General features: G+C 40.8%; 2 protein-coding genes across 6 annotated transcripts in view; both read right to left on the bottom strand.

The window, feature by feature from the left end:
• Positions 1-324: 324 nt before the first annotated feature.
• Positions 325-27119, bottom strand: part of LOC143038853 (integrator complex subunit 12-like) — a 43078-nt gene continuing 16283 nt past the window's right edge. For all 5 annotated transcript variants that reach the window (XM_076208514.1, XM_076208508.1, XM_076208480.1 and 2 more), the window contains 6 exons: positions 21162-21315; positions 18165-18275; positions 16916-17118; positions 13334-13493; positions 10150-10336; positions 325-8513 (listed from right to left, as the gene is read on the bottom strand). In XM_076208514.1, coding sequence (XP_076064629.1) covers positions 8332-8513; positions 10150-10336; positions 13334-13493; positions 16916-17118; positions 18165-18275; positions 21162-21311 — 993 coding nt within the window. In that variant the 5' untranslated portion in view covers positions 21312-21315 and the 3' untranslated portion in view covers positions 325-8331. The remainder of the gene's footprint in view (positions 8514-10149; positions 10337-13333; positions 13494-16915; positions 17119-18164; positions 18276-21161; positions 21316-27119) is intronic.
• Positions 5458-5823, bottom strand: LOC143036044 (protein GVQW3-like). Its single transcript, XM_076203301.1, has one exon. It carries the CDS (start codon positions 5821-5823, stop codon positions 5458-5460), a length of 366 nt encoding a protein of 121 aa, XP_076059416.1.

Genomic DNA, 27119 nt, shown 5'->3' with positions numbered 1-27119 from the left:
TTGTATTATACAGGAAGGGGAGCTATGCTTGTGGTGACCCATTTTTGTATCTCGCAAGATCAAGTTTGTTCTTAAATTCTTGTATTGTGTTTGCACACACTATTTTTTCACCCAATTTGTTCCATATATCTATCACTCTGTGTGGGAAGCTGTTCTTTTTCAGGTCTCTTCTGTAGTTATCCTTTTTGAGTTTCATTGCATGTCCTCTTGTTTTTCCTCTGTCCCACTTTAATAAGTCCTCTCTATCAAGGCATTCTTTTTCTTTCATAATTCTGTAGATGGTTAGTATATCCCCTCATTCTCTTCTTTGTTCCAGGGTTGGCAGTTCCAGTTCGGCCAGTCTTTGTTCATATGTCAGGTTTGAAAGTGTTGGGGCCATCTTTGTCGTTGCTCTTTGTATTCTTTCTAATTTTCTTATATTCTTTTTTGTACTGGGTGACCATATCAGTGCTGCATATTCCAGTTTTGGCCTTATCAGTGTCTGTAATATTTTCTTGATCACTTCCTTATCCAGGTATTTAAAGGCCACCTTTATTAATCTCAACAAATTGTATGTTTCTCCGACTATTTTATTTATATGTTTATCTGGCAACATGTCTTTGGTGATGATTACTCCTAGGTCCCTTTTAGAATTTACTTTCTTTACTTCTTTTCCATCAATTTTATACTGTCCTGATATTCTCTTCTTGCTTTTTCCAAATTTAATTATACTGCACTTCTTAATGTTGAATTCTACCTCCCATTTCTTGCCCCACTCTGAGACTTTGTTCAGATCACTCTGCAATGAGTCACAGTCTATTTTGGAGTTTATTCTCTTTAATAATTTTGCGTCTTCCGCAAAGCAGTTCATGTAACTTTCAATGCCTTCGTCCATGTCATTTACATATATAGCAAACATTATCAGAGCTAGTACTGACCCCTGTGGGCCACCACCACTCACTTCTTCCCATTTTTTAATATTTGTCTCTGAGCACCACTCAGACCTATATGTGTACATGAATTTGGGGTTACCAGATATGCCCTATTTAGGATGTTGTGTTCTTTTAATTAGAAATGTTAGGAATTGTGGTCTTTTTAAAAGAAATTAAATATCCCAGTATCCCCATTGCCCACACAGTCCATCTGAAGGAATCATAACAATATAGAGCTCCTTTTGGAAGCTGTCAGGTATGGCCTGTACCAGTGGAGTATCTGCAGGGATCTCAAGGTCAGTGATCAGTGGGCTCTTTATGGATATACAAGTGGGCTTCACAAGGTTTTGTTGCTTTCTCTGTCTCTGGGACAGTCAGGCTGTGTCCGACCACTACAAGCAGAAGGACTGGGGGTTTAAGAGCACTTTCATGCTTGATGAACACAGTGTCCAAGAAAATCCTCTAGTGGGCATAAACAAGGTGCTTCTTCTCTTCATATCAAGTTTGGTCTAATCAAGAAGGCCATGGCCATGGACAAAAATGGTGCTGCCTTCCAACACTTGTACACTCTATTCCCAGCTCTGCTAAGTTCTGCTAAGCTCGAGGAGGACATCTTCGTTGGACCTCAGGTCAAAGGTACTTAAAGATAAAGACTTTGAGGAGCTTCTAACCTTAAAGGAACTGAGAACGTGGTAAGTATTTAAGTCAGTCTCCCATGGGTTCCTTGGTATCACATGGCTACTGGCTTACCAAGAATGTATCAAAAAGTAGTTGCAGATTTATGAGCATACATGATGCCAAATGTCACTAAAAAATCACTTTCTCCACTCCCACCTCAACTTCTTCCTTTCTAACCTCGGGACAGTGATGAGCGTGGAGAAAGGTTCCACAAAGATATTACTTAGATGGAGAGAAATTACCAAGTGGAACTCCAGCATACTGGATGCACTTGCATGGGGAGACACAGATAGATACAGATAGAAGGAAACAGAAGTGAGGGAGAGGGGAGTGAGAGACAGAGAGAAAAGTGGGGAGACAGAGACACAGACAAGAGAGAGAGGAGACAAAAAGACAGACAAGAGAGAGAGGAGACAAAGAGACACAGACAAGAGAGAAGGGAGACAAACAAGAGATGAGATAAAATGTAACTAAAGTCACAAGAGAGGGGAGACAGAGACAGAGAGATAGAGAAAGAGACAAGTGAGGGAGAGAACAATGTGTGTGTTCACCTAGCTACAGCATTTGGGATTTGAGCCCCCTTTGCTTCTGCTGATCAAACTTTGCCTTAAATTCATTTATAGTGTTGGCTTTGATTATATTTTCACCTTATTCTCTTAGTATTCTTGTATACTCATTTCTGGCTTCAAGTCCTCATCATTTCATTCTTTAGTTCATCTTCTTTGCCACCTCTCCCCTACTTTGCCCCCATTTTTTTTTCCTTTTTCAAATGCATATATTTTATTGAACCAGTTCTTTTTTTATAAATCTCCTCCACTTGTCTTCAATACATACTTATCCACTTCTATGATGTTAACTTTCATTAAGGTATTCCATTTGTTCCATACATACATATACCAATGGCTATTTCCCCCTTACAAGGGGGGTAGCCAAAAAATAAAAGCATAAAAACCACTCCCACCCATTCCATCCCCACATGCTCCATTCCCATTCACCCCCCTCCCTCTTAGCTCCTCCTGGAACAAATGCTTTTCTATATTTGTTCCATGTTTTCATTAAACTCTCTCCATTGTACAGTGGAAATTTGGATAACGAACTTAATCCATTCCATGACTCTGTTCCTAAACCTAAACATTTGTTAACCAAAATAATGACAAAAAACATGCCAAAATACTACTGAGCCAGTAGGATTATATTTACCTAACTGTATTTACTTATAGTATACAGGAAAGGAGCAATACTCGTTGGATCCTGTCTCCTATTCTCTAATTTTCTAACATACCTACACTCAAATTCATGTACGATTCCAACTTAATCTATATCTTTGATTTCCATACATACATATACCAAAGGCTTTTTCCCCCTTACAAGGGAGGTAGCCAAAAAACAAATTCATAAAAGCCACTCCCACCCATTCCATCCCAACATATTCCACTCCCATCCTTCCCCTTCCCTTCCTCTTACCTTGGCTCCTCCTGGATGACGGGTCATCCTTGCATCTCGCCCACTGCCCTCGGTCAGAAGCAGTGTCACATATTTAGATTTGAACTCATGCATTGTTTGAGCTTGGGCTATATCACCTTCTAAGCTATTCCACATATTTATATATCTATACACAAAACTATTTCTTCACATCCTTGTGACATGTGGACCTTCTTAATTTACTTCCATGACCTCTTAAAGCACTCATCTTTAATCAGGAGATCTTGTCTATCAATACAATCTACTCCTTTCAGTAACCTGAACACTGTAATCATGTCGCCTCTTTCAAAGTTGGTAGACCCAGTACTTTTTGGTTGCTGTCCTTTGTATTCTCTCAGTCTTGCTTATATCCTTGACTCTGTACGGAGATCGTACTACTGATGCATATTCCAGTCTTGACATATGTGTATGCTCATACCCCACAGTATGGTTCATTAACAGAATTTTTTTTCTCACAAAACTTGTTCGTTAACTGATTTGTTTGTCAAGTGGAGCATTTATTATCCAAGGTTCAATTGTACTTCACACTATTTTTCAGTTTAGCAAAGTTGTATTTAATTGAGTCTTGCAAGGTTATCTTCACCTCTACTGTATATCCTGTTGGTTCTTTCAGCCACTGGGTCATTATATGACTCGTTCCTATGTTCAATAATATGTTGCTTCTGGATTCTTCATGTTCCTTTGTCTCTCATTCTTCCCATATTACTTCTCTGCAATAAGTCACCCAAGAGTCATATTCCCACTTTTTTTCAATAAACCTTTTCAGTTAATTAGATGTTATTCATCAATTCTCTATTTATGGGAAGGATGTATGCCACTCCAATGTCTCTTTTTCCACCCTCTTCATTTATCATTTTTATATTACCCTTTCCCATTTTCACTACTTTCACTGCTCCTTTTTACTGTTATCATCATATTTCCAATTTTAGCCTGTCCCTCCTCCAAATGTTATACTTTCCTTTGCCTATCTTAACATCAATATTTTCATCGAGCATGGTTTGAGCAAAGCACATTATGTCCAACCCCTCCTTTAGGTATTAGTTTATTTCTAATTTTATTGATAATGTGCCTATATTTGTATAGGTTATATTTGCTCTTGTAACTTCTTTTCTTCCCTTCTCTTCTCCTCTGGGTTCTTTTTTAGGAACCATTTCCTCACCTTCTAATCTGTCACTCTCCAATAAATTCTGTCCTCTCATGCTTGTTCCTCATCTATATTCCCTTGGATTTTTCTACAATTTTTGTTTTCTCTTTCCTCTCATATTGGATCACTTCTTTCCCATTCTTACTTGACCTTGTCTACACTTGCTAGTTTCCAAGCTATATTTATCAATTAATTCATTGTGCTTTATGATGTAAATTTTACTTTCACTGGTCTTGCAACTCCTTGTAAATATATAAATAGTATATATGAAAAATGGGAAACAATATATATATATATATATATATATATTTCCCTTGTGTGTGTTTTTTTTTTTGCATTATTAGACTCATGCATTTATGTAATTTTTACTGAGCAGGTTAGGGCGTCGTTACTTGTGGCAAAGGTCGAGGGAATGGCGGTTCAAATCCTGCCACCAGCGAAGTTGAACCAAGGGCATGGTTCATTAAATTCCACGCTACAAAGCCCTCTGTGTGGGGCACCATCCTAGCCTTCTGATAGGGGGGAGTTTGTGACGTTAAACCATATCATATCATATATACACACACAAGGTCTGTCTGGAAAGTATCCAGCCATTTACAGTTTCAAGAAATATTTCTAACCTATGACAATGGCACCTTACTCTCCTTCAGACCTCACACACTTCTCCAACTGTCTCTTCCATGTTTGAAAACATTTTGTAAAGTCCTCTTTTGGGATCTTCATCAGCTGGCTCATTGCGTTCTTCTCAATTTCGTCTATATACTGAAATCTACTTCCTTTTAGTGGTGATTTTAGCTTTGGGAAAATTCAGAAATCACAGGGACCTAGGTATGGGCTGTAGGGGGACTGAATGAGCTGGGTGATGGAATGTTTTGCCAAAAATCCCTGCATGACACGTGAAACATGGGCAGGTGCATTATCATGATGAAGGATCCAGTCTCCACTAGCCCACAACTGTGGCCATTTTCTTCTCACTGCATCCCTCAGATGGTGAAGAGCTACAATGTAATACTCCTTCATTATTGTCTGGCCTTGAGGAACGTACTCGTGGTAGACAACACCCTGATAAAAAAAAAAAAGAAAAAAAAAAATATCAACATGACTGACTTTGCTTTGACTTTGCCATGCCTTTTTTGGATGTAGACACACAGGTGACTTCAATTGTCTAGACAGGGCTTTTGTTTCTGGGTCATAGCCGTAGACCCACGACTCATCTCCGGTTATTACTTGTTTCAGGAAATTTTAGTCACTTGTAGCAGCTTGAAGCATGTCCTGTGAAGTTTTAGCACAAAATTCCTTCTGCTCATGGGTCAGGAGACACAGGACAAATTTTGCCGCCATGCATGTCATGCCAAGATCATCTGTCAAAATCTCTGAAACACTTGTCTGCTGGATACCAAGATCATCTTCTAATTCTTGGACTGTCAATTGCCAATTTTCATTGATTGTAGTCTTCACATGTTCAACATTTTTGGGTGTTCTGATTGTTAAAGGCCTATCAAAACGTGGACAACTTTCGACAGATTCTCGGCATTCTTTGAAGCATTTGTACCACATCTTTATCTGTGCTTCACTCACTGAATCATACTGGAATGCTTTCTTAATCATTCAAATAGTTTCTGCTGATGAATATTCCAGTTTACAACAAAACTTGACACAAATTCGCTGATCTACTCGCTCAGTCAGCATCAATGCAACAGTCAATAGTACACACAAACTAAGTCTGGGTGGTAACTGAGTTGTCACATGAGACTATGGCCACTTACACATGTGCAATAGGGTCTTCTGTCAGTTCTGAAGATGGGCAGTAGGGAGATCATTCTCCCCAACATCTGTCTTGCAAGTCCACCACTTCCACATAGCTGCCATTGGTCCCACAACTATGATATCCCCACAGGTGAACTAAAATGGACAACTGTTCATTTTGGCATAAAATCCACAATGAAAAGGTTGTTTATTCATTTTAATTTGAGGAATGGCCTCCCCATATATACATACATATATACACCAAGGGTTTTTTCCTCCTTACAAGGGAGGTAGCCAAAGTCAAAAGGTATAATTCCACTCCCACCCATTCCACCACTATTCACCACCCCTCTCTCCTCTCATCTTGGCTCTTCCTGGATGACTGATCATCCCTGCATCTTGCCCATCGCCCTGGGTCAGAGGCAATGCAGCAAGACATAGCACATCCACATCAAGGCCACTTCATTTAATCAGTGACCCCCCCCTCCATCCCCTAATGCAGTAACATCGCCATGGTTGTTCAATATGTACATGGATGGGGTGGTGTGGGAAGCAAATGCAAGGGTAATTGGCAGGGAATTGGAGATGGTTAGAGAAAATGGAGAAAAGTGGAAGGTAAGCCAGTCGGTTCCTGACAACACTGTGTTAGTGGCAGGATCATAAGGGGGATTAAGGAAGTTAGAGATAGAATTCGGGAAGGTGTATGAGAGGAGAATGTTGAAGGTAAATGTGGATAAGTAAGGTGATGAGATGTACAAGGGTACAGGATGGCAGTGAGTTAGGAGTAAGTCTAAAAGGAGAGAGGCTAGAGGAAGTGGATAGCTTTAGATACTTGGCTTTGCATGTGGCAGGAAAGGGAGGAGTGGAGGTAGATTGTAGATTGGGGGAAGCAAGTGCTTTGGGTGATTAAAAACTGTAATGAGAAATAGACATGTGGGAATGGATGCTAAGAGGAGATTGTATGAGGGAGTGATTGTGCCAACAGCACTGTATGTGGCAGAGACATGGAACATAAGTGAGGAGGAGAGGAAAAGAGTTTAAATGTGTTTGAGATGAAATGACTGAGAAGTGTGGTAGGGGTTACAAGGTTGGATAGAGTGACACAAGGGGGTGAATAGGAGGGCGGGGGTGGAAAAGGAGATGGGAGATAGGGTTGATGAAAGAGTATTGGGATGGTTTAGACACATGGAAAGAATGAGTGAAGAAAGATTAGTAAAAAAAGTGTGGAAGGCAGAGGTGGATGGAATGAACATGAGAGGATGACTGAGGATGAGATGGATGGGTGGGGCAAAAGGAGCGCTGAGCAAGGGGGAATGTCTGTTGAGGAAGGGAGAAGGCAAAAGATAGGGGTGAATGGAGAATAGCTGTGAATGGATGGATGCATGGAAGGGAGTAGGTGGGGGATAGGGGGTGGTTAAGGAGTGGTTACATGAATGATATTTTGACGCAGCCTAAAGGGATTTCTCCATATAAAATGGCAAGATCTTGCTCAATAAGAAATGCAAAGCCAGATCAATTATGTTACTCAAGTTGCTCAATATTGTTTCCTCATCTTTTTTTCTACGAGGTAGAACAAGTTAACTATGCAAAGTATTCAACATCTGCAGACACAACAAACCTAATGTTCACTGCACTACTACATATTTTCTTTGAGCATAAAACCCATCCATTGTCTTTTGTAAATGCTACTACCTAAATCAATATGGGCATCTAAAAATATATTCTAATGTATTCATTGGGTGCTGATTTCAAAATGAATGATGTATTATCAATTACACAGATCATAAAATCAATATTACTATTACCACATATATACTCTGAAAAATAATGTTTTTCCATCACAATCCAATTTTTACTTACAGGAATGAGACGAGAAAGTCCTGAGCTGTTCAAATGACAACTGCTTTCTTAGACATGTGCATGAATATTAGAGTTTCTTGACAAAGCATAATTCCTTTTACTTTCTTTTGTGTGCATTTGAGATTCATTCCAAGGATGTTAAATCCCACTTTATCCAAAAAGCATTATCATCACTACCGCATTAGATCATAGTTCTTTCAGTTCAAGTGTCTCACATACTCAAATCACTAATTCATCCAACATGGTAAAAATATTGGAAGCAATTCTGTACTGTATGACTCAAATTCATTTTCTTTACATCATTGCTCAGCACTTTGGTCACTATCTTGAACTGTATAATTCATAAATGCTCCTAACCACTAACCCTTTCATCCTAAACACAGTCAGTGAATGCATGGTCACATCTCTTATCTACATTGAATATGTCCTGATATAAAGTTTTCAAATTACCAGTGTGGGAATATGAAAGCAATATATCTGTTCTTACAATAAGTTCGCACTTGCGAAAATCTAGAATTTACGTTTCTCAGCCATTTTGGCTGCAGCTTTCTTCTTCATCATCTGCATCCGCTTCTCTGCTGACTTTAATGAATTTGCAGCAGAGTTTGGAGCAGAAGATGATGTTGGCTTTCCACCAGATACCAAGCTGGAAGACTTTGAAGTGCTGCTGTTGTTACCACCACTTGAAGAACCTGAAAATATTGAATAAAAAAACTGTTGTTACATTCACTGTTTTAAGCCTCTTACCATAGCTACATAAATTTGATATATGCTTCCTATTTCGAAATCATGAATATGATGAGTATTTATCTATGGCATCCAGTAAACTTCTTGAAATCAACTGCTTGACAGTAATTTCCTTGAAATCAATCACTTGAAAATAATTTCTTCAACTATCAATTGCTCAAAAGACAGATTTCTTGAAAATGGGATAGGTTAGGTTGGTTAGGTAGGTTTGGTTACATGGGTGGGGTGGTATGAGAGAACAGAAGGAAGGGTAATGAATGGTGGGATGAAGAGGTGAAGGCACTAGTAGAAGAAAAGATGCAAATGTGTGTGGATTGGTAGCAAGGAAGAATTAAAGAAACAATGAGAGATACAAGAGAGAAGCCAAATGTATGGGGAGGGAGGCAAAGAGGAGAGCAGACATAAATTGGGGTGGGAATTTTCCAGAAAATTTGGAAAAGAATAAAGAGATGTTTTGGAAGGAAGTAGAAAGAGTGAAAGTGGGGTTGAACCATGTAGAAAGGAAAAGGTAAAGCATGCAGATGGACTGATGTTAATAAAAGTGAAGGCAGTGAAGGGAATATGATTAGAATATTTAAGGAAATTGTTGAATGTGGATGAGGTTAGAGAAGGATTGATTGTTGTGATGGGAGGAGCTAAGAAAATGTCAGTGAGGGGAGAGAAAATTACATAGCTCCGGGAAAAGATGAGATACAAAGAGCATTGAAAATTATGAAAGCTGGTAAGTCACTGGGGTTGGATGGGTGTCATTCAGTGTCTGACAAAGGGAGGAATAGTTATAAAGGAGTGGCTGGTGAGGTTTAATGAGTGTCTAAGGGAGGGGATTGTGCCAGATTAGATGAGTCCAATATGTAAACCAACTTTACAAAGGAAAGGGCGACAAATATGAATGTTGTAGTTTAAGAGGGATCAGTTCATTAAATTCCACACTACACATCCTAACCTTCCAATAGGGGTGAATCTGTGATGTTAAACCATATCATCATCAGTTTGTTAAGTGTAGTTGGAAAGGCATATGGGAGGATGTTAACTGAGAGCTTTAAGAAACAGAGGGAGTACTTGGTGAAGAGCAGTGTGGGTTTAGGAAATGTAGAAGCTTTGTGGATTAAACTTTTGTGGTAAGACAGATTTACAAAATTTTTTGGCAAAAGTTAAGGATGATATTAGGGCTTTTATGGATTTAGAGAAGGCTTATGACAAGGTAGACAGGAAGCCACTATGTTAGTTATTCCAGATATATGGAATGGGAGAAATCTTTTAAGGACAGTCAAAATCTTTTACATGAATAGTACTGTAGAACTTGTGTTAGATCTGGGAATGGTGATAGTACGTGGTTTGAGGTGAAGGTGGAGCAATGGGTAGAGTACAGGGATAGCTCTTCATCTACAAGAGGTTAAGATAAAAGGGGAAACAAATGGGTGTTGGATAAGTGTTGGATAGGTGAAGGATGGGTGTATACCTTGGCTGGGCCACCCCTCCTATAAGTGGAAATTAACTTTTTTGTATATGTATTTATGGGGAGAGAGAGAGAGAGAGAGAGAGAGAGAAATAAAAAATAAATAAATAAAATAAAAAACTTACCAAATCCTTTCCCTGAGACTGATGATAGATTAGCAAAGGGAGATGGTCGTGAAATCCCAAGTCCTTTGGTGGGTGAAGGTGCTGGGCGATTCATAGAAGCTCCAGGTTTTCCTCCAAGGCTTGACAAACCTCCTCCACTTATAGACTTGCTTCCATTCACTCCTCCAGCAGAAGGTACAATGCCACCCTAAGAAGTTCAACAAGACGTCAATAAGTACATACCATATACCAAGGGCTTTTTCCCCCTTACAAGGGAGGTAGCCAAAGTCAAAATGCATAATTCCAGTCCCACCCATTCCACTCCTATTCACCACCCCTCCCTCTCTCTTTTCTTGGCTCCTGGATGATGGGTCTGCATTTTGCCCATTGACCTAGAGGGGGAGGGGGGGGGTTCACTGTTCACTGATTAAATGAAGCTGCCTTGCTTTGGATGTGCCGTGTCTTGCTGCACTGCTTCTTCCAATAAGTACATGGGCATAATATATACCAAAGACCTTTTTCCTCATAAAGGGGATGGCTAAGTCAAATCATACACCCACTTCATATGCACTAAAACTCAATTAATGCCCCTCAAATGGACAAATTATGGATACCTGCTTGTGGAGGTCCTGCAAGTTGGGTAACAGAGATACCCATTTTCAAAACCTTTCAGCCCCCTCATCTCATCAGGAAGTGCAGCCTAGAGGGGCTGACATTTGATCTCTGAACTAGGCCCAAGACCTTTCTCTATCAATTTCTTACACCTCTTCACACATGGAGAGCTGACAACCAGCAACTCCTCCGCTCTTCCTTCTACTTTCAACCAGTAACATTCACTAATACAATACAGACAAGTCCAAAGTTTCCTCACAGAGAGATCTGTGGGAGGACCTGAAGATCACTGTCAACTGTGGGGCTGTGGGTTTCCAGTTGGAGAATGTTAGGGCAACAATTATAATTATTATTATTACTATTATTAGGGGAATGTCTGTTGAGGAAGGAAGGGAGAGGACGGAAGACAGAGGTGAGTGGAGAATGGTTGTATATGGATGATGTTGTGACTGCATGAGGAAGAATGGGCGGGGGGGTGGGGGGTGGGGTAGTATGTGTGAGTAAATTTTGACGCAGCCCGAAGGGATTTCTCCCCGTCCTCTCCTTATATGCAAAGGGGGACGGAGAGGGGGGGTCGCCGATTAAATGAAGCGGCCTTGCTGTGGATGTACTGTGTCTTGCGACACTGCTTCTGACCCAGGGCGGTGGGCAGGGTGCAGGGATGACCCGTCATCCAGGAGGTGCTCAGATGAGAGGAAGGGTGGGAGGGGTGTGGAGTGTATTTAGGGATGAAATGGGTGGGAGTGTTTTTATGCCTTTCCCTTTTTGGCTACCTCCCTTGGAAGGGGGAAAAAGCCTTGGTATATGTATGTATGTATGTATTATTAATTTCTTTAAATTATAGTAATTTGATGCAGCCCGAAGGGATTTCTCCCCATCTTCTCCTTTTCTGCATGAGGGGATGGAGAGGGGGGTCGCTGAATTTATGAAGCGGCCTTGCGGTGGATGTGCTGTGTCTTGCAACACTGCTTCTGACCCAGGGCAGTGGACAGGATGCAGGGATGACCCATCATCCAGGAGGTGCCAAGATAAGAGAGAGGGAGGAGGGTGGAGGGGAGTGGAATATATGGGAAATGAAGTGGGTGGGAGTGATTTCTATGCCTTTTTCTTTTTGGCTACCCCGCCCCCCCCGTGTAAGGGGGAAAAAGCCTTTGGTATATGTATGTATGTATTACTATTATTGTTACACACATATACCAAAGGCTTTTTTCCCCCTTACATGGGGGATAGCTAAAAAGAAAAAGGCATAGAAACCACTCCCACTCATTCCATCCCCCACATACTCCACTCCCTTTCACCCTCCCTCTCATTTTGGCACCTCCTGGATGACGGGTCATCGCTGCATCCTGTCCACAGCCCTGATGCAGCCCGAAGGGATTTCTCCCCACCTTCTCCTTTTCTGCATGAGGGGATGGAGAGGGGGGTCGCTGAATTTATGAAGCGGCCTTGCGGTGGATGTGCTGTGTCTTGCGACACTGCTTCTGACCCAGGGCAGTGGACAGGATGCAGGGATGACCCATCATCCAGGAGGTGCCAAGATAAGAGAGAGGGAGGAGGGTGGAGGGGAGTGGAATATATGGGAAATGAAGTGGGTGGGAGTGATTTCTATGCCTTTTTCTTTTTGGCTACCCCGCCCCCCCCGTGTAAGGGGGAAAAAGCCTTTGGTATATGTATGTATGTATTACTATTATTGTTACACACACATACCAAAGGCTTTTTTCCCCCTTACATGGGGGATAGCCAAAAAGAAAAAGGCATAGAAACCACTCCCACTCATTCCATCCCCCACATACTCCACTCCCTTTCACCCTCCCTCTCATTTTGGCACCTCCTGGATGACGGGTCATCGCTGCATCCTGTCCACAGCCCTGGGTCAGAAGCAGTGTCACAAGACACAGCACACCCACAGCAAGGCCACTTCATTAATTTGGCAACCCCCCCCTCTCCATCCCCTCATGCAAAAAAGGAGAAGACTATTATTGCTGAGCAGGGAAGGGAGAATGCAGAAAATTGGGGCAAGTCGTGAGTGGTTGCATATGGATGATATTTTGATGCAGCCTGAAGGTATTTCTCCCCATCTCTATTTTCCACATGAGGGTATGAGGCAAGAGGTTTGTCATGCACAAGAAGCACCCCTCCTATGAATGTACTGTGTCTTGCTGCATTGCTTCTGACCCAGGCAGTGGGCAGGAGACAGGGATGATCCTTCATCTGTGAGAAGCTAAGATGAGAGGGTAACAAGTAGTGGATGGGAGTGAAATGGGTGGGAGTGGGTGTGTGTCTTGACTTGGCTACCTCTCTTTTAAGGGGGAAAAACTCTTGGTATATAGACAGAAAGGCATATATGCAACAAAGTTGTTTCTATCAGTCTTCCATTTTATTCATAAAGGTTTCACACTTGCATGATTTGTGTGTGGTGGAATGTGCAGCATAGCATGGTCTTATCTTTTTCCATTGAATTAATTATTTGTTTAACGTAAATTCACATTGCAAAAGTTTCCCAGAACATATCCCTATAGAGGTGTATGGAGGAACAGGTGTACTCAAGTTACAACAACAACAATATTTCAAAAAACTTTTACATATGACTCACCTGTTTTTTCATGTTACGAACACATTTATTACAGTACCACACCAGTCTTGGGTCATTAACATCCTGATCTGTCAGTGGTGGCTTGTGGCACTCCTGGTGGTACAAACTATGACATTCTTGACACTCCACCAATTGGTTACGTGAGGACACCTCAAAACTCCTGAGGGAATAAAAGGAAGGGTAGTGAGTGGTGGAATGAAGTGAAGAGAGTAGTGTGAATACACAAATGTATAAACTCTTATTCGCAAAGGTGGTTTATCATGGAAGAGGAACATCATCTCTTTCACTCTCACTATACTCTTCTCCTTCATTCATTCCTGCTTAAATCATGTGAAAACTGCTCCTTATTTCTTCCTCAGTAATACATACATACATATACCAAGGGTTTTTTCCCCCTTACAAGGGAGGTAGCCAAAGTCAAAGGCATAAATCCACTCCTACCCATTTCATCCCCACATACTCCACTCCCATTCACCACCCCTCCCTCCCTCTCTGCTTAGCTTCTCCTAACTGACGGGTCATCCTTCAGTAATACCACCAGTTTATCCTCAATGCCTCCCTCTCAGGGAAGAGGTTGTTACCCTAAACTATACATTCTTGTCCAAATTGCTTTGTCATCCATGAACATTCTCCCTTGTTAAACATTCTAATCATAAGCTCTTATGGCCTCATTTACTCCATTCACCCACTTTTTCCTTGATCTACCCTTTGCTCTCATTCTTGGTATCACCAAGTATCCTTCCAGGATACATAAATACATACATACATACATATAGCAAAGGCTTTTTTCCCCTACATGGGGGGTAGCCAAAAAGCAAAAGGCATAGAAACCACTCCCACTCATTCCATTTCCTAAATATTCCACTCCCCTCCACCCTCCTCCCTCCCTCTTATCTTGGCACCTCCTGGATGACGGGTCATCCCTGCATCCTGTCCACTGCCCTGGGTCAGAAGCAGTGTCGCAAGACACAGCACATCCATAGCAAGGCTGCTTCATTAATTCGGCGACCCCCCCTCATGCAGAAAAGGAGAAGACAGGGAGAAATCCCTTCAGGCTGCATCAAATTTTTTTCTCATACATACTTCCTTACTCCCCATCCCCCACCCACTCCCCCTCATGCATCACAACATCATCTATACACAACCCCTCTCCATTCACCCTTATCTTCTGTCCTCTCCCGTCCTTCCTCCACAGACATTCCTCTCTTTTGTAATGCCCCTTTCACCCCATCCATCCATCTCATCCTAGGACGCCCCCTCATATTCACTCCTTCTACCTCTGCCTTCCACACTTCTTTTACTAATCTTTCTTCACTCATTCTTTCCATGTGTCCAAACCATCCTAATACCCTTTCATCAATCCTATCTCCCAGTTCCCTTTCCACCCCTGTTCTCCTCCTCACCTCCTCATTTCTCACTCTATCTAGCCTAGTAACCCCTATCATACTTCTCAGACACCTCATCTCAAACACATTCAAACTCCTTCTCTCTTCCTCTCTCATGTTCCATGTTTCTGCTCCATACAATGCTGTTGGCACAATCACTCCTTCATACAACCTCTCCTTAGCATCCATTCCCAGATGTTTATTTCTCATTACACTTTTCAATCCACCAAGGCATTTACTTGCTTCTCTTAATCTACATTCTACCTCCACCCCCACTCCTCCCTCTCCTGCCACATTTGCACCCAAGTATCTAAAACTATCCACTTCCTGCAGTCTTTCACCCTTAATGATCACCTCCAGCCTGCTGTCACTCTCTCCCCTTGTACATCTCATCACCTTACTTTTGCCCATATTTATCTTCAGCTTCCTTCTTTCACACACCTTCTCAAACTCTGTCACTAACTTCCTCAATCCCTCCTCTGATCCTACTACAAGCGCAGTGTCATCAGCAAACAACAACTGGCTCACCTCCCACTTTTTTCCATTTTCTTTAATCATCTCCAACCCCTGATCCACTACCCTTGTATTCACCTCTTGCACCACCCCATCCATGTAAAGATTGAACAGCCAGGGCGACATAACACATCCCTGACGAAGTCCCACCTTTACCTCAAACCATTCACTCTCTCCATTTCTAATCCTAACACAAACTCTACTACTTTCATAAAAACTCTTGACTGCTCTTAACAGCTTTCCTCCAATCCCATATATCTGCAGTACCTCCCACAGTGCCTTCCTGTCTACCCTGTCATAAGCCTTTTCCAGATCCATAAAAGCCCAAAAAACATCCTTACTCTTAATTCACTCTCATAACATGATCAAACAATCTCAGTTTGCTGTTTCTATTCTTTTTCCCAATCTGAACTGTAAATCACCCTATATGAGGTATTAACAACCATGTTTTATGCTGTCAATATGTTAGCAACTTTACTGACATCTCTACTGACTATATTCATGTACCATTCTTTTATGGTTGGAGACTAATCGCTTGAGAGAAATGTTTTTGATGATTGATATGGTTTAACATCACAAACTCCCCCTGTCAGAAGGCTCAGATGGTGCTCCTCACAGAGGACTTTGTAGTGTGGAATTTAACGAACCATGCCCTTGGTTCAACTTCGCCGGTGACAGGATTTGACCTGCCATCCCCTCGACCTTTGCCGCAAGTAACAATGCCCTAACCCGCTCTGCCAGCTGTTTAACACTTTAAAATTCTACTACTTTTCTGCTATCCTCTTTACCACCTCTAAGACCCCATTTCTTCAGTATATTACTTACAAGAGCAGAAGAACTGGGTATCAGCAATGAAATAAATCCCTTGGAATATCCTGTCAAAATAAACAACTGAGACAGACCCACACCAACAACAAGAAATGACTAAGACATTTCATAGCTGGTAAAGAGGGCAGAGTATCTCAGAACAAGCATCAACCAAGAACCAAAAGATTATACAATGGAGTCCCCAAGGAGAAATACTATGCTGAGACATTATGACAAGTTGAGGAAGGTGGGAAATGAAGTCATGAGTCTAGTTCCAAGTTACAAATTTATTCCTGACTGGTTTCAGTAGAACAAAACTGGTCAGGTATAAATTCGCAACTCTGAACTAGACTCGAGAAATACTATCAAGAGTGCTGTTTAATTTATTCAAAAATGACCTCCCTATACCAAACCCAAAGCATAACTTCTAAGTTCACTTATGCAGCTGATCTAACAATCAATGGACATCTTTAAATACTCCAAGCTGCACAACAAAATTACTGGCTAGGAAAGAGCTCACATAATTCCTACATTACAATCAAACAACATACATATACCAAAGGCTTTTTCCCCCCTTACAAGGGAGGTAGCCAAAAAGAAAAAGGCATAAAAACCATTCCCACCCACTCCATCCCTAATACACTCCACTCCCCTCCACCCTCTCTCTTATCATACAAACCTCCAGAAAAACCTGCATCATATAGACCAGTCTCTCTACTATCCACAATATCCAAGTTGATGGAAAGAGCAGAAAGAATATAAACAAAATTACCTAACTTCCTCAACCAGTATATATTCAAGGAGGTAGCTATGAAGGTGCTAATACTAATCCATTGGCATTATTGCTACAACAATCCATACAAACTTCATGACTTACTTGCATACTGTGCAGTTAATGCCATCCATGATTTCCATGGCAATATCATCCATATCTGCATCTGAATCGGACTCATCTGACTTGCGGCTGAGAGAAGAGCCTTCTGATTTTGATGAAGGAGTTGGCGAGGGTGTGTGGGACTTGAAGGTATTTGGTGAGTCCAGGCGAGGACGCTTTGGTGCAACCACATCCTCCTCTCGTAGCTGATACAATATTAAATTCACAGTTTTAATAAGACTATCTGGTAGTGTGAATTCTTTTTAGGGAATGACACAAAAGTTACATTTATATACTGGTAGCTACACAAGTGATTAATCTTTTTAACACGATTCCTTCGGAGATTTTATTCTAATCTATGCCAGACAATTGCATTCACACATGAGTAGGGCACCAAAATAATTAACCCTTTCACTTAATTGTGGGCGGGATGGAGGGATGACCCGTCATCCAGGAAGAGCCAAGATAAGAGGGAAGGAGGGTGGTGAATGGTAGTGGAGTATGTTGGGAATGGGATGGGTGGGAGTGTAATTTATGCCTTTGTTTTTTTGTTTTTTTTTGCTACCTCCCTTTTAAGGGGGAAAAGCTGTTGGTATATGTGTGTGTGCATATTTATATATATATATATATATATATACATATATATAAAACACATACATATCCCAAAGGCTTTTCCCCCTTACAAGGGAGGTAGCCAAAAAACAGGCATAAAAACCACTCCCACCCATTCCATCCCCACATACTACTCCCATCCACCCCCTTCCCTCCCTCTTGGCTCTTCCTGGATGACAGGTCATCCCTGCATCTTGCCCACTGCCCTGGGTCAGAAACAGTGTAAAAAGACACAGCACATCCACATCAAGGCTGCTTTACTAAATTGGTGAACCCACCCCTCTTCATCCCCTCATGCAGAAATATAGAAAATGGGGAGAAATCCCTTTGGGCTGCATCAATTTATTTTTCACACATACTCCCTCATCCCCCACTCACTCCCCTTCATGCATCACAGCATCATCCACATGCAACCATTCTCCATTCACCTCATCTTCTGTCCTCTCCTGTCCTTCCTCAACTGACATTCCCCTCATTTCCCAATGCCCCAAGAGCCACAGCTGATTCACCCCCACTACTTCACTATAAGGTGGCCCTACTCCCCCCACCATCAATATGATAAATTTTGAGTAGATAGAACATTTACCAAGATTTAAAAGTGCCAAACTCATGACTGCACACAAAGTAGTTCAATACCTACCTTTCTCTCCAGTTCTTTCTTAGCCTCTTCTCGCTTGTTAACACCCAATGGAATGGGACTGCCTTGTTTGGTTCGAGGAATAGGAGATTCACGGCGTAAACTGAAGGGGTCCTGCAAATGGATCTTTAATTAGTACCTTCATCTGTAATGAATGTATGTATGTATGTATATATCAACACCTTTTTTCCTTAACAAAGAGGGTGGCTAAGTCTTTAATTACTACCTTCATCTATAATGAATGTATGTATATATCAATAGCCTTTTCCCCTAATAAAGAGGGTGGCTAAGTCAAATCATGCCTTGAGTTCAGAAGACAAAATAATGACTACTTACATTAAAAGATTTTATATGTTTACAAAATGAAGAGTGAAAAATATGGTGGTGAGGCAGAGAACAGGTGTAGGAGGAAAGTTGTATTATAAGGTAGAAAGGAGAGTAATGAGCAGGTTTGGGCACATGGAAAGAATGGATGAGGAATGACTTGCAAAATGAGTATGTAAAGCAGAAATATGTGGAGTGACCTCAACAATACAATGGATGGATGGGGTAAAGGGAGCTTGGGTGTATGATGTAGATCTGTTGAGCAAAAAAGATAGTGCAAAAGATAGGAGCATCAGGAGGGAGGTGGTGAATGGATGAAGGGATGATTAACAATCCCTCAACTACACTATAAATCTTCCTTGAGTGACTTGTGGACCTGCATGGAGGCTGTTGCCAGCTGCCTATAGGTCATGGGTCTTCTGCAAGAGATCAGGGGCAACAGATTGATTTAATTTTACAAAGGAAATGAAGAGAAATAGGAATGAAGTAGCTTTCGAGGAGTCAGTCTGTTAAATGTAGTAAGTAAAGCATATGAAGAAGATGAGGAAGGGTTTGGCAATTCAATTTCGCCACCGAGTCTTTCTCTGATTTGTGGTTGTCCACAGTGATCAATGTCATGGACAATGTCTGGGGGAAGGCCTCCATTCTGTAATTTCTAACCCATTGTTCTAGTTTGTCTAAGTAGAGTTTGGTGTTCTCAGCAGCTATTTTGTAGTTCCTATGCTGGGTTATTAGTGTCAAGTTATTTGTGTTTATGAGTGCTTTGGTGTCATGTTCTGGATATGGTGTAGGTGAGAGTACTGACCCCTGGGGGACTACATTACACAGTTTTTTGGTTCCTGAAGTTTTGTTGTCATTATTATGGATATCTGTTCCTATGATCTCTTTTGAAAGTATGTGTCTGGCCGAGCGGGTTAGGGCATCGTTATTTGCGGTGAAGGTCGAGATGATGGCGATTTAAACCCTGCTCAGGGCAAGTTGAACCAAGGGCATGGTTCATTAAATTCCACACTACAAAGTCCATTGTAATTGGGCACTGTCCTAGCCTCCAGAAAAGGGGGAGTTTGTGACATTAAACCAAATGCGTCTAGGAACTTTTTCAGCTACTTTATGTCTATTGCTACCATGACCATTCTTTATGAATGCATTCTTGATAAATCCCTGAAGGACAATGGTAGCAGAAACAACATGTGCATAAGTTATGGCTGCAAAGAAAAAATGAGAAAATATATGAGAAATAGAGGATGAAAGAGAAATGCAAGATGAGGGAAGCCAAATGAGCCAATGTGAGGTAGCTTAGGTATTTGACTGCATACATACATACATATACCAAAGGCTTTTTCCCCCTTACAAGGGAGTTAGCCAAAAAGAAAAAGGCATAATAACCATTCCCACCCATTCCATCACGAATACACTCCACTCCTCTCCACCCTCCCTCTTATCTTGGCACCTCCTGGATGACAGGTCATCCCTGCATCTTGTCCACTGCCCTGGGTCAGAGGCAGTGTCAAAAGACACAGTACATCCACAGCAAGGCTGCTTCATTAAATCGGCAACCCCCCCTCTCCATCCCCTAATGCAGAAAAGAAGACGAGGAGAAATCCCTTCAGGCTGCGTCAAATTTTTCTCATATACCACCTCACCCCCCATACCCCCCCTATCCCACCTCATGCATCACAACATCATCCATACACAACTATTCTCCATTCACCCCTGTCTTCTGTCCTCTCCCGTCCTTCCTCAACAGACATTCCTCTCTTCCCCAGCGCCCCTTTCACCCCATCCATCCATCTCATCCTAGGTTGGCCCCTCATGTTCACTCCCTCCAAATCTGCCTTCCATACCTCTTTTACTAGTTTTTCTTCACTCATTCTTTCCATGTGTCCAAACCATCCCAATATTCTCATCCACAATATCTCCCAATTCCCTTACCACCCCTGTTCTTCTCACCTCATTTCTCACTCTATCTAGCCTAGTAACCCCTATCATACTTCTCAGACACCTCATCTCAAACACATTCAAACTCCTTCTCTCTTCCTCTCTTATGTTCCATGTTTCTGCCCCATACAGTGCTGTTGGCACAATCACTCCTTCATACAATCTCCTCTTAGCATCCATTCCCAAATGTCTATTCCTCATTACACTTTTCAATCCACCAAGGCACTTACTCGCTTCTCTCAAGAGAGTGAAGAGGAAGTCAGATAAAGAGGAAAAGGTAAAAGTATTACAACAATGAATAGAATGAGAAATACAACACTATTCACAAGGACATGTGAATATCAATTTTCCAAATGGTTTTCTGCATGGAAGTGAAGTAGAAGTGAAGTAGAGAATAGGAGTTGAAAGAGAGCTGTCAGATAGGATTGATCAAAGAGTGCTCAAGTGGTATGGGCATATAGAAAGAATGAGCAAGGAAAGAGTATGGGAAATGTAAGTAGAGAAAAACCAAGAATGTTAAAAAGTAATGGTTCTAAACAAAGAAAAGCTGGACAATCACAAGGTTGTATAAAATTCAAGTACTCAATAACACTTGTTTACTTCGAGTGCTAAGGATATGACAAATGAAAAACAAGTTAGGTAACAACCTTTTTGCATAGGGTTCTTTCAAGACCTAATGTAAAAAAAAAAAAAAACTATTTAACAATATGTACGGTTAACAATTCAAAATATAATAACCTTGGTGGGTGGTCCTCCTTTCCCTTGTCGTTGTCGAATTACTTCATCCAAGAGTGCCTTCAGTTGGTCAGTTGAGTCACGGCTTCTTGAATGCAAGAGCTTTAGCCCTCGGCGAAACATTGGATCCAGCTCTACGCTTGCCATCGTCATCGATCTGGTCAAAGATATAACTCTCACTAAGATAGACTATCAGTGTGGCCCAAAATTTGTGAAACCTTATATAAAAAAAAAGAATAGAAAAATAAATAAAAAATAAAAAATCATAAATGTTTCAGAGGAAAATACTCTTTCTTGGGGATATGGGAAATGAGGAGAGTGTAGTACACATTAAAGAATATGTTTAAATAGTTTGAGGTTTTGAATAAATCACTTTTGATATGGAAACTGCAGGAAACAAGCTCACAAATTACACAATGGGAAATCAAGTGGTCTTTGTGTCATTAGCACTGGGTTTTAACAAGTGTGAACTTACCAATAAACATGCCATTTTCCTTCCTAATACACTCACAGATTATTAACTCTAGTGTACATACTGTGAGGTCTTCTTGATAATGTCATTCTGTAATAATGAAAATAACATTTGTTGCCTAAGTTTCAACAAATGAAAATCTTCATTCCCACAGAAACTAGAAATGGTTCTCAGATCATCCCATAGATGTCTCTGGTAAGACACTTAGGAATGTTGTGTATTGTGTTAGCATGGATCTTTTATTTCATTGCCTTAGAGGATATGGAAGAAACGGGGAGCAATCACTAGCTGTCAGCTCTCTTTAGCCTCGTTAAAGAAAAAATTAATAACTTAAAAAAGAAATACAACCTTACAGAGCAAGAAAAGAACAGCTAAAGCAACTAAACAGTGACATCACAAAACTAATCAACAATAAACAAAAAGAAAATTAGGAAAAAAAAAAAAGTATATATATATATATATATATATATATATATATATATATATATATATATATATATAGATGGAAAGACTGGCAATGGTAAAATGTGGAAAACAGTAAAAACCATAACTCAAAACCTAATCCCCCACCCATGAAACAAGACAAAATTACCATCTAAACAGCAGTGCAACATCATAAAACAGCATTTCTCCAAAACAAGCTTCAAGCCCACCATAAAAGAGAGAAGGGACAATTAAGAAACTAAAAAACTCAAAGCTGAGGGTCCAGGCAGGATTTCAAACATCTAAATAAGAACACAAGAATGAGACTACAAGAGACTTTAAGGCCTACACTAGGCAGTTCCACATCAACTACCACTTATCATCCATATCCATAGTTACCTAATCTTCTCTTACAACAACCAATTACTAAACCATTTCTTCCCCATTTTCTTCTTAAATCTAAATCTGTCCAATCAAAATCCACGAGTCCTACCTTGCTGTCTTAATATGATGACCTTGCCTTTATCATCCTTGTTATAACCCTTGACCTATTTGAATACCTCTACTAGATTGCCCCACACTTTGTCTTTCCAGAAAGTGTAAGTCAAGGTACCTAAGTCTGTCTTTGTATGGTAAATTTCTAAGCCCCTGTATTATTTTGCTAATTCTCCTCTGTACTAAGTCTAATGAATTCCAGTGAATCTAGTCCATTCTATAGAATGGAGACCAGAACTGTACCACATAGTCAAGGATGGGTCTAACTATTGCCAGATAGAATTTAATGATTACCTCTGCACTTTTGCTTGTAACTGTCCTACCAATTAATCTTAATGTCCTGTTACCCCTGTCACTGGCACTAATGCACTGTTTCCTGGATTTAAGGTCAGGACTCACTAACACTCCAAAGTCCTCTTCACATTCTGTTTTTTCTAATATGGCATTGTCTAAATGTGTATGCATAAGAGCTTGCTCAATGAGACCATGGTGACTGGCATATGCCCCCAATTGATGATCATTGATAAACCTGGGTTGGCATATTTTCAACAAATCCTGGCTAAACAATATTCCAAACATCTGGAAGAGAGCTCATATAAAATTTTTAAAATCAAACAAATCACCAAAGGACCCTGAATCATATAGATCAATTTCACTACTTTCAATGATATCCAATTTGATGGAAAGGTTAGTTGCAGCAAGAATAACTTCCGAAATACCTACCTCACCCCATCAACATGTTTTCGAGGACCACTCTACAGCCACCACAAAAAATCTTGGGACCTACCCATGTTATTAGCATGGAAAAAGTGTACCAAATTATTTTGCATTTCTCCTATGCTGTAAGATTTTACTAGCTGTTCATATCTGGCAATTTGTCTAGCTTCCATCACTGTTGCCACAAGTTAAACAATTCAGTGTCACCTTGATGTATTTAAGAGAGGGTGTGTTAATGTTGCTCTGGCCTCTACTGTCTACAATTATGCTGATTTGTTGATGGTAAATTTTTTTTCTATACTAGTGTTAATATGGTTGGTTCTTCACTTTCAATTGAAGAAAAAACCTGTATTATGGCCTGGAAGCAGGAGAATGTCTCCATAACTGGAATTTGTGCTCAATCTGACCAAGGCTGAAGTACAATTATGTACATGCTTGCAGTAGTGCATGGGCTCCCACCAAACAGTGTTACATCCTACAAATCTATCCCTACTAGGCCATGGAAAACTTCAAGGATAGAAAACTTACTACAAAGGAAAGCGATCAAGAACCCTTATTTGATAGCCTCACGGCTGAAAAAATATCACCCCAAGCTGCTGGAAACGTTGCAGTTCACACCATACAACAGACTTCAAAAAAACCTGAAACTCCCCAGCTGCATCACTGCCAAGAAACCACTTCTCACCTACTGTAGGTGTTGGGTTATAGTTTCTTCCTTTGGTGACTACATGTTGTCTGTTGTTGGTAAGTTAAAGCCTGTGAGGGCCCTTTTCTAGGAATTCTAGGATTTTATTACATGAAGTAATATCAAGTATAGACCAGGGGACAGGAATCCTACCAATAAGAATCTTTGATAGTATAGACACAGTAAAGGAAACATGGACTAGAGGTGAAGCTTTTATTCCTGATGTTTCGTCTATCGACTTTGAGAAAGTCGATAGACGAAACATCAGGAATAAAAGCTTCACCTCTAGTCCATGTTTCCTTTACCGTGTCTATACAACTTGTTCACATGGATTTTAATCTTTGATAGGGTCAGAAATCCCTAGTCTGGGGATGTAAACCATGCAGTGTGGCAACACAGTTGCCAACATTTACACACAGAAATGCATGTGTCTACATTTCTGCACAAAGTTACCTATTAGAAAAAATATTTAACAATTGTTCAATAATATTCATAGACTTGGCATCATGTAATCTAGTAATTTTTTGGTGTGTGGTCAATTAGATATAATGGTTCCTTATATTGAGCATGTAATGTATAAAAGGTCCAGGTTGAACATTCAATGGCTTTGATTCTCCATCATGTGTTGTTCATATGATTAGTGTTGAAATACTTAGTAAGCTAGGTGTGCTTAGCAACTTGTATAGTCTAGGAACTGGAGGTTGGCTTGGGAAAGGCACCAATACTTTATGAAATATCTGGCCTGTGTCATATGTGTGTGTGTAACATATAGTATGGAATATATACAGGGTGTTCAGGGTAAATTTTATAATTTTCTTATCTTCTGTCATTTCAGAACCATTTGAAGTATTTAATAGCAGTGAAGTACAATGGATAGCTGATTCTGTGTACTATTGGTGGGTGTGAGAGCTAGAAACCATGGACGACTGAAAAGCACCGGAATATTGGAAGAGAGTGACCTGCACCATGATGATTTGTGCTGGATTAAAAAATTCAGAAATCTTAGCTGCAACTCAGTGCTCCTTGAATACAGTGAAGGCTATGAGATGTGAGCTGAAAAATTGCTACAGAGATGTGGAAGCAGTGACTAGCAAAAAGGATCATTGCAGGCGTTCTGACTCTGCACAATGAAATTCATTGAGAAGCTGTATAAAATAAGTGTAGAAAGATCCAGGCAAGGCAATGCGGACCTTGGCAAGAGAGATGGGCTTTGGAGTGGTGACTATGAAGAAAGTGCTGAATAAGGATCTTCACTACTCCTCATACAAGAGACCCATGAGAACTACCTTATGAAAACCAAAAAACTCCTCAACAAGGTCAAACATCCAGTCTAGCAGGAGATGCTCTGGTTCTTCTCATACAAGAACTTCTGCCAGGACCAGTTGCACAATGCACAGAACAACAGGTGGGTAACCTACATTCTGCACGAAGTCATGCGCTTCATGAAGAACAAGTTCCCTCAAACTGTGATGGACTTTGGGTAGGTTTCCAGGGAATGTCATCTCATGCTGTCCCATATCTTTGAAGAGGGCTCAGACTCACTTCAGATGGCTATACGAGTTACTGTCCACTGTTGTCAAGTGCTGGGTGGAGAGGGTGGCTGCGGGAAGACCATACATGTGGCAGCAGGACTCAGCTCCATGTCACACCTCTGGGAAAACCCAGAAGTGGCTGTCTGAGAACTTCTATGACTTCACCAGTCCCAACATCTGGCCCCCCAACTCGCCTGATTGCAACCCCATGGACTATTATGTGTGGGGCACAGTTGAAAAAGACACCAATTGTACTGCCTGCAACACCAAGGACAAGCTGATTGCCAGGATCAAACTGGTGTTCAGGTGTCTCTTGAAGGATACCATGAGGGCCACTTGCTGCAGGTTCAGGTCCTGCCTGGAGGCTGTGGTGGAGGCTCAGGGCAGCTTCTTTGAGTCAGCTGTATTTGACAAAAGATCCTCTAAGAGATGCACTTTGAAATTTGGGAATACATCTATTTTTGGCCAAGATATGACATTTTCCTTTCATTTCCGAAAGTGTCAAATTTATCCTGAACACCCTGTATATATATATATAATCTTCACATGTACAGTATAATAGTATGGAATCCATCACAGGCAGAGTAATATGAGACAGTATCTATCATTTTCAAAATATTCAATTAAGATATTCTCTCTTAAATTTTAGTAAAACAAAAATACAGAGTAAAAAATAATAATCATTCATATATGACATACATTGTTGAATGTGATGGCTAATTCTACATTAGGAAGCTTCCGAGTTTTTTTTTTTTTTATGATCTCCCATCTTCCTGAAGCCTGGCAATAACTTCACCATAAGTGACCATTTCTGCCCTTATATGGCAGCACTGCTGAGTTTCCCCAATTTTATTTTTTTTGGCTCTCAAGAGATTTCTGCTACCAACTTTACCTTACGGAATTTAAGGCAGGAATGGATAACTGGTTGAAGACCATAGTATCTAACAGAAGAGGTGGCCATCAAAATCAGTAGCAATTTTATTCAGATGGGGGAGGTCACAGTTTTGCTCAGCTAGAGAAAGCAAGTCAATTACAAGAGGCTCCAGTTATTCAGACTAGGAAAGGTCATACCCTCATTGGTTGTGGACTGCCTTATACTCTAGCATTTACAGTTCTTGGGTCTGAATATCAATTGTAGGGTTTAATTCCTTGATGAGTAAAGCTCTAAGTAAGGATAGCTAGTATTTCAGTGTTCTCTTCAATGTCCTCTTTTGCAATGTCTCATGGGACTTCTTGGGATTCCTGCATAACAGTGACAGCTCAAGCATGTAACTAATTTCATTACTGTCATGTCTATACAGGTAGAGGAGGGTTGCACAGTTCTCTTTTGTATAGTTAAATACACATGGTAGCTCACTGGGCAAGTGGGTTAGGGCACAGTTACTTGTGGTGAAGGTTGAAGGGATGGCAGTTCAAACCCTGCCACTGGCTTAGTTGAACCAAGAGCTTGGTTCATCAAATTCCACACTACAAAGTCCTCTGTATGGGGCACCATCCTAGCCTCCTGACGGGGGAGTTCATGACATAAAACCAAATCAATCAAACCCATACATAACATGAGAAAAAATTAAGGTGTCTCCCTACTGGGAGTTACACCTTAATAGTAACTGACTAGTTTTCTTAGTTTTGTAATGACA

This window comes from Oratosquilla oratoria, chromosome 2 (genome assembly GCF_046742065.1).
Source record: "Oratosquilla oratoria isolate Oo_2021 chromosome 2, ASM4674206v1, whole genome shotgun sequence".
Taxonomy (NCBI): Eukaryota; Metazoa; Arthropoda; class Malacostraca; order Stomatopoda; family Squillidae; genus Oratosquilla; species Oratosquilla oratoria.
The sequence above is the reverse complement of the archived record's forward strand: the minus strand, read 5'-3'. Positions and strand labels throughout refer to the sequence as shown.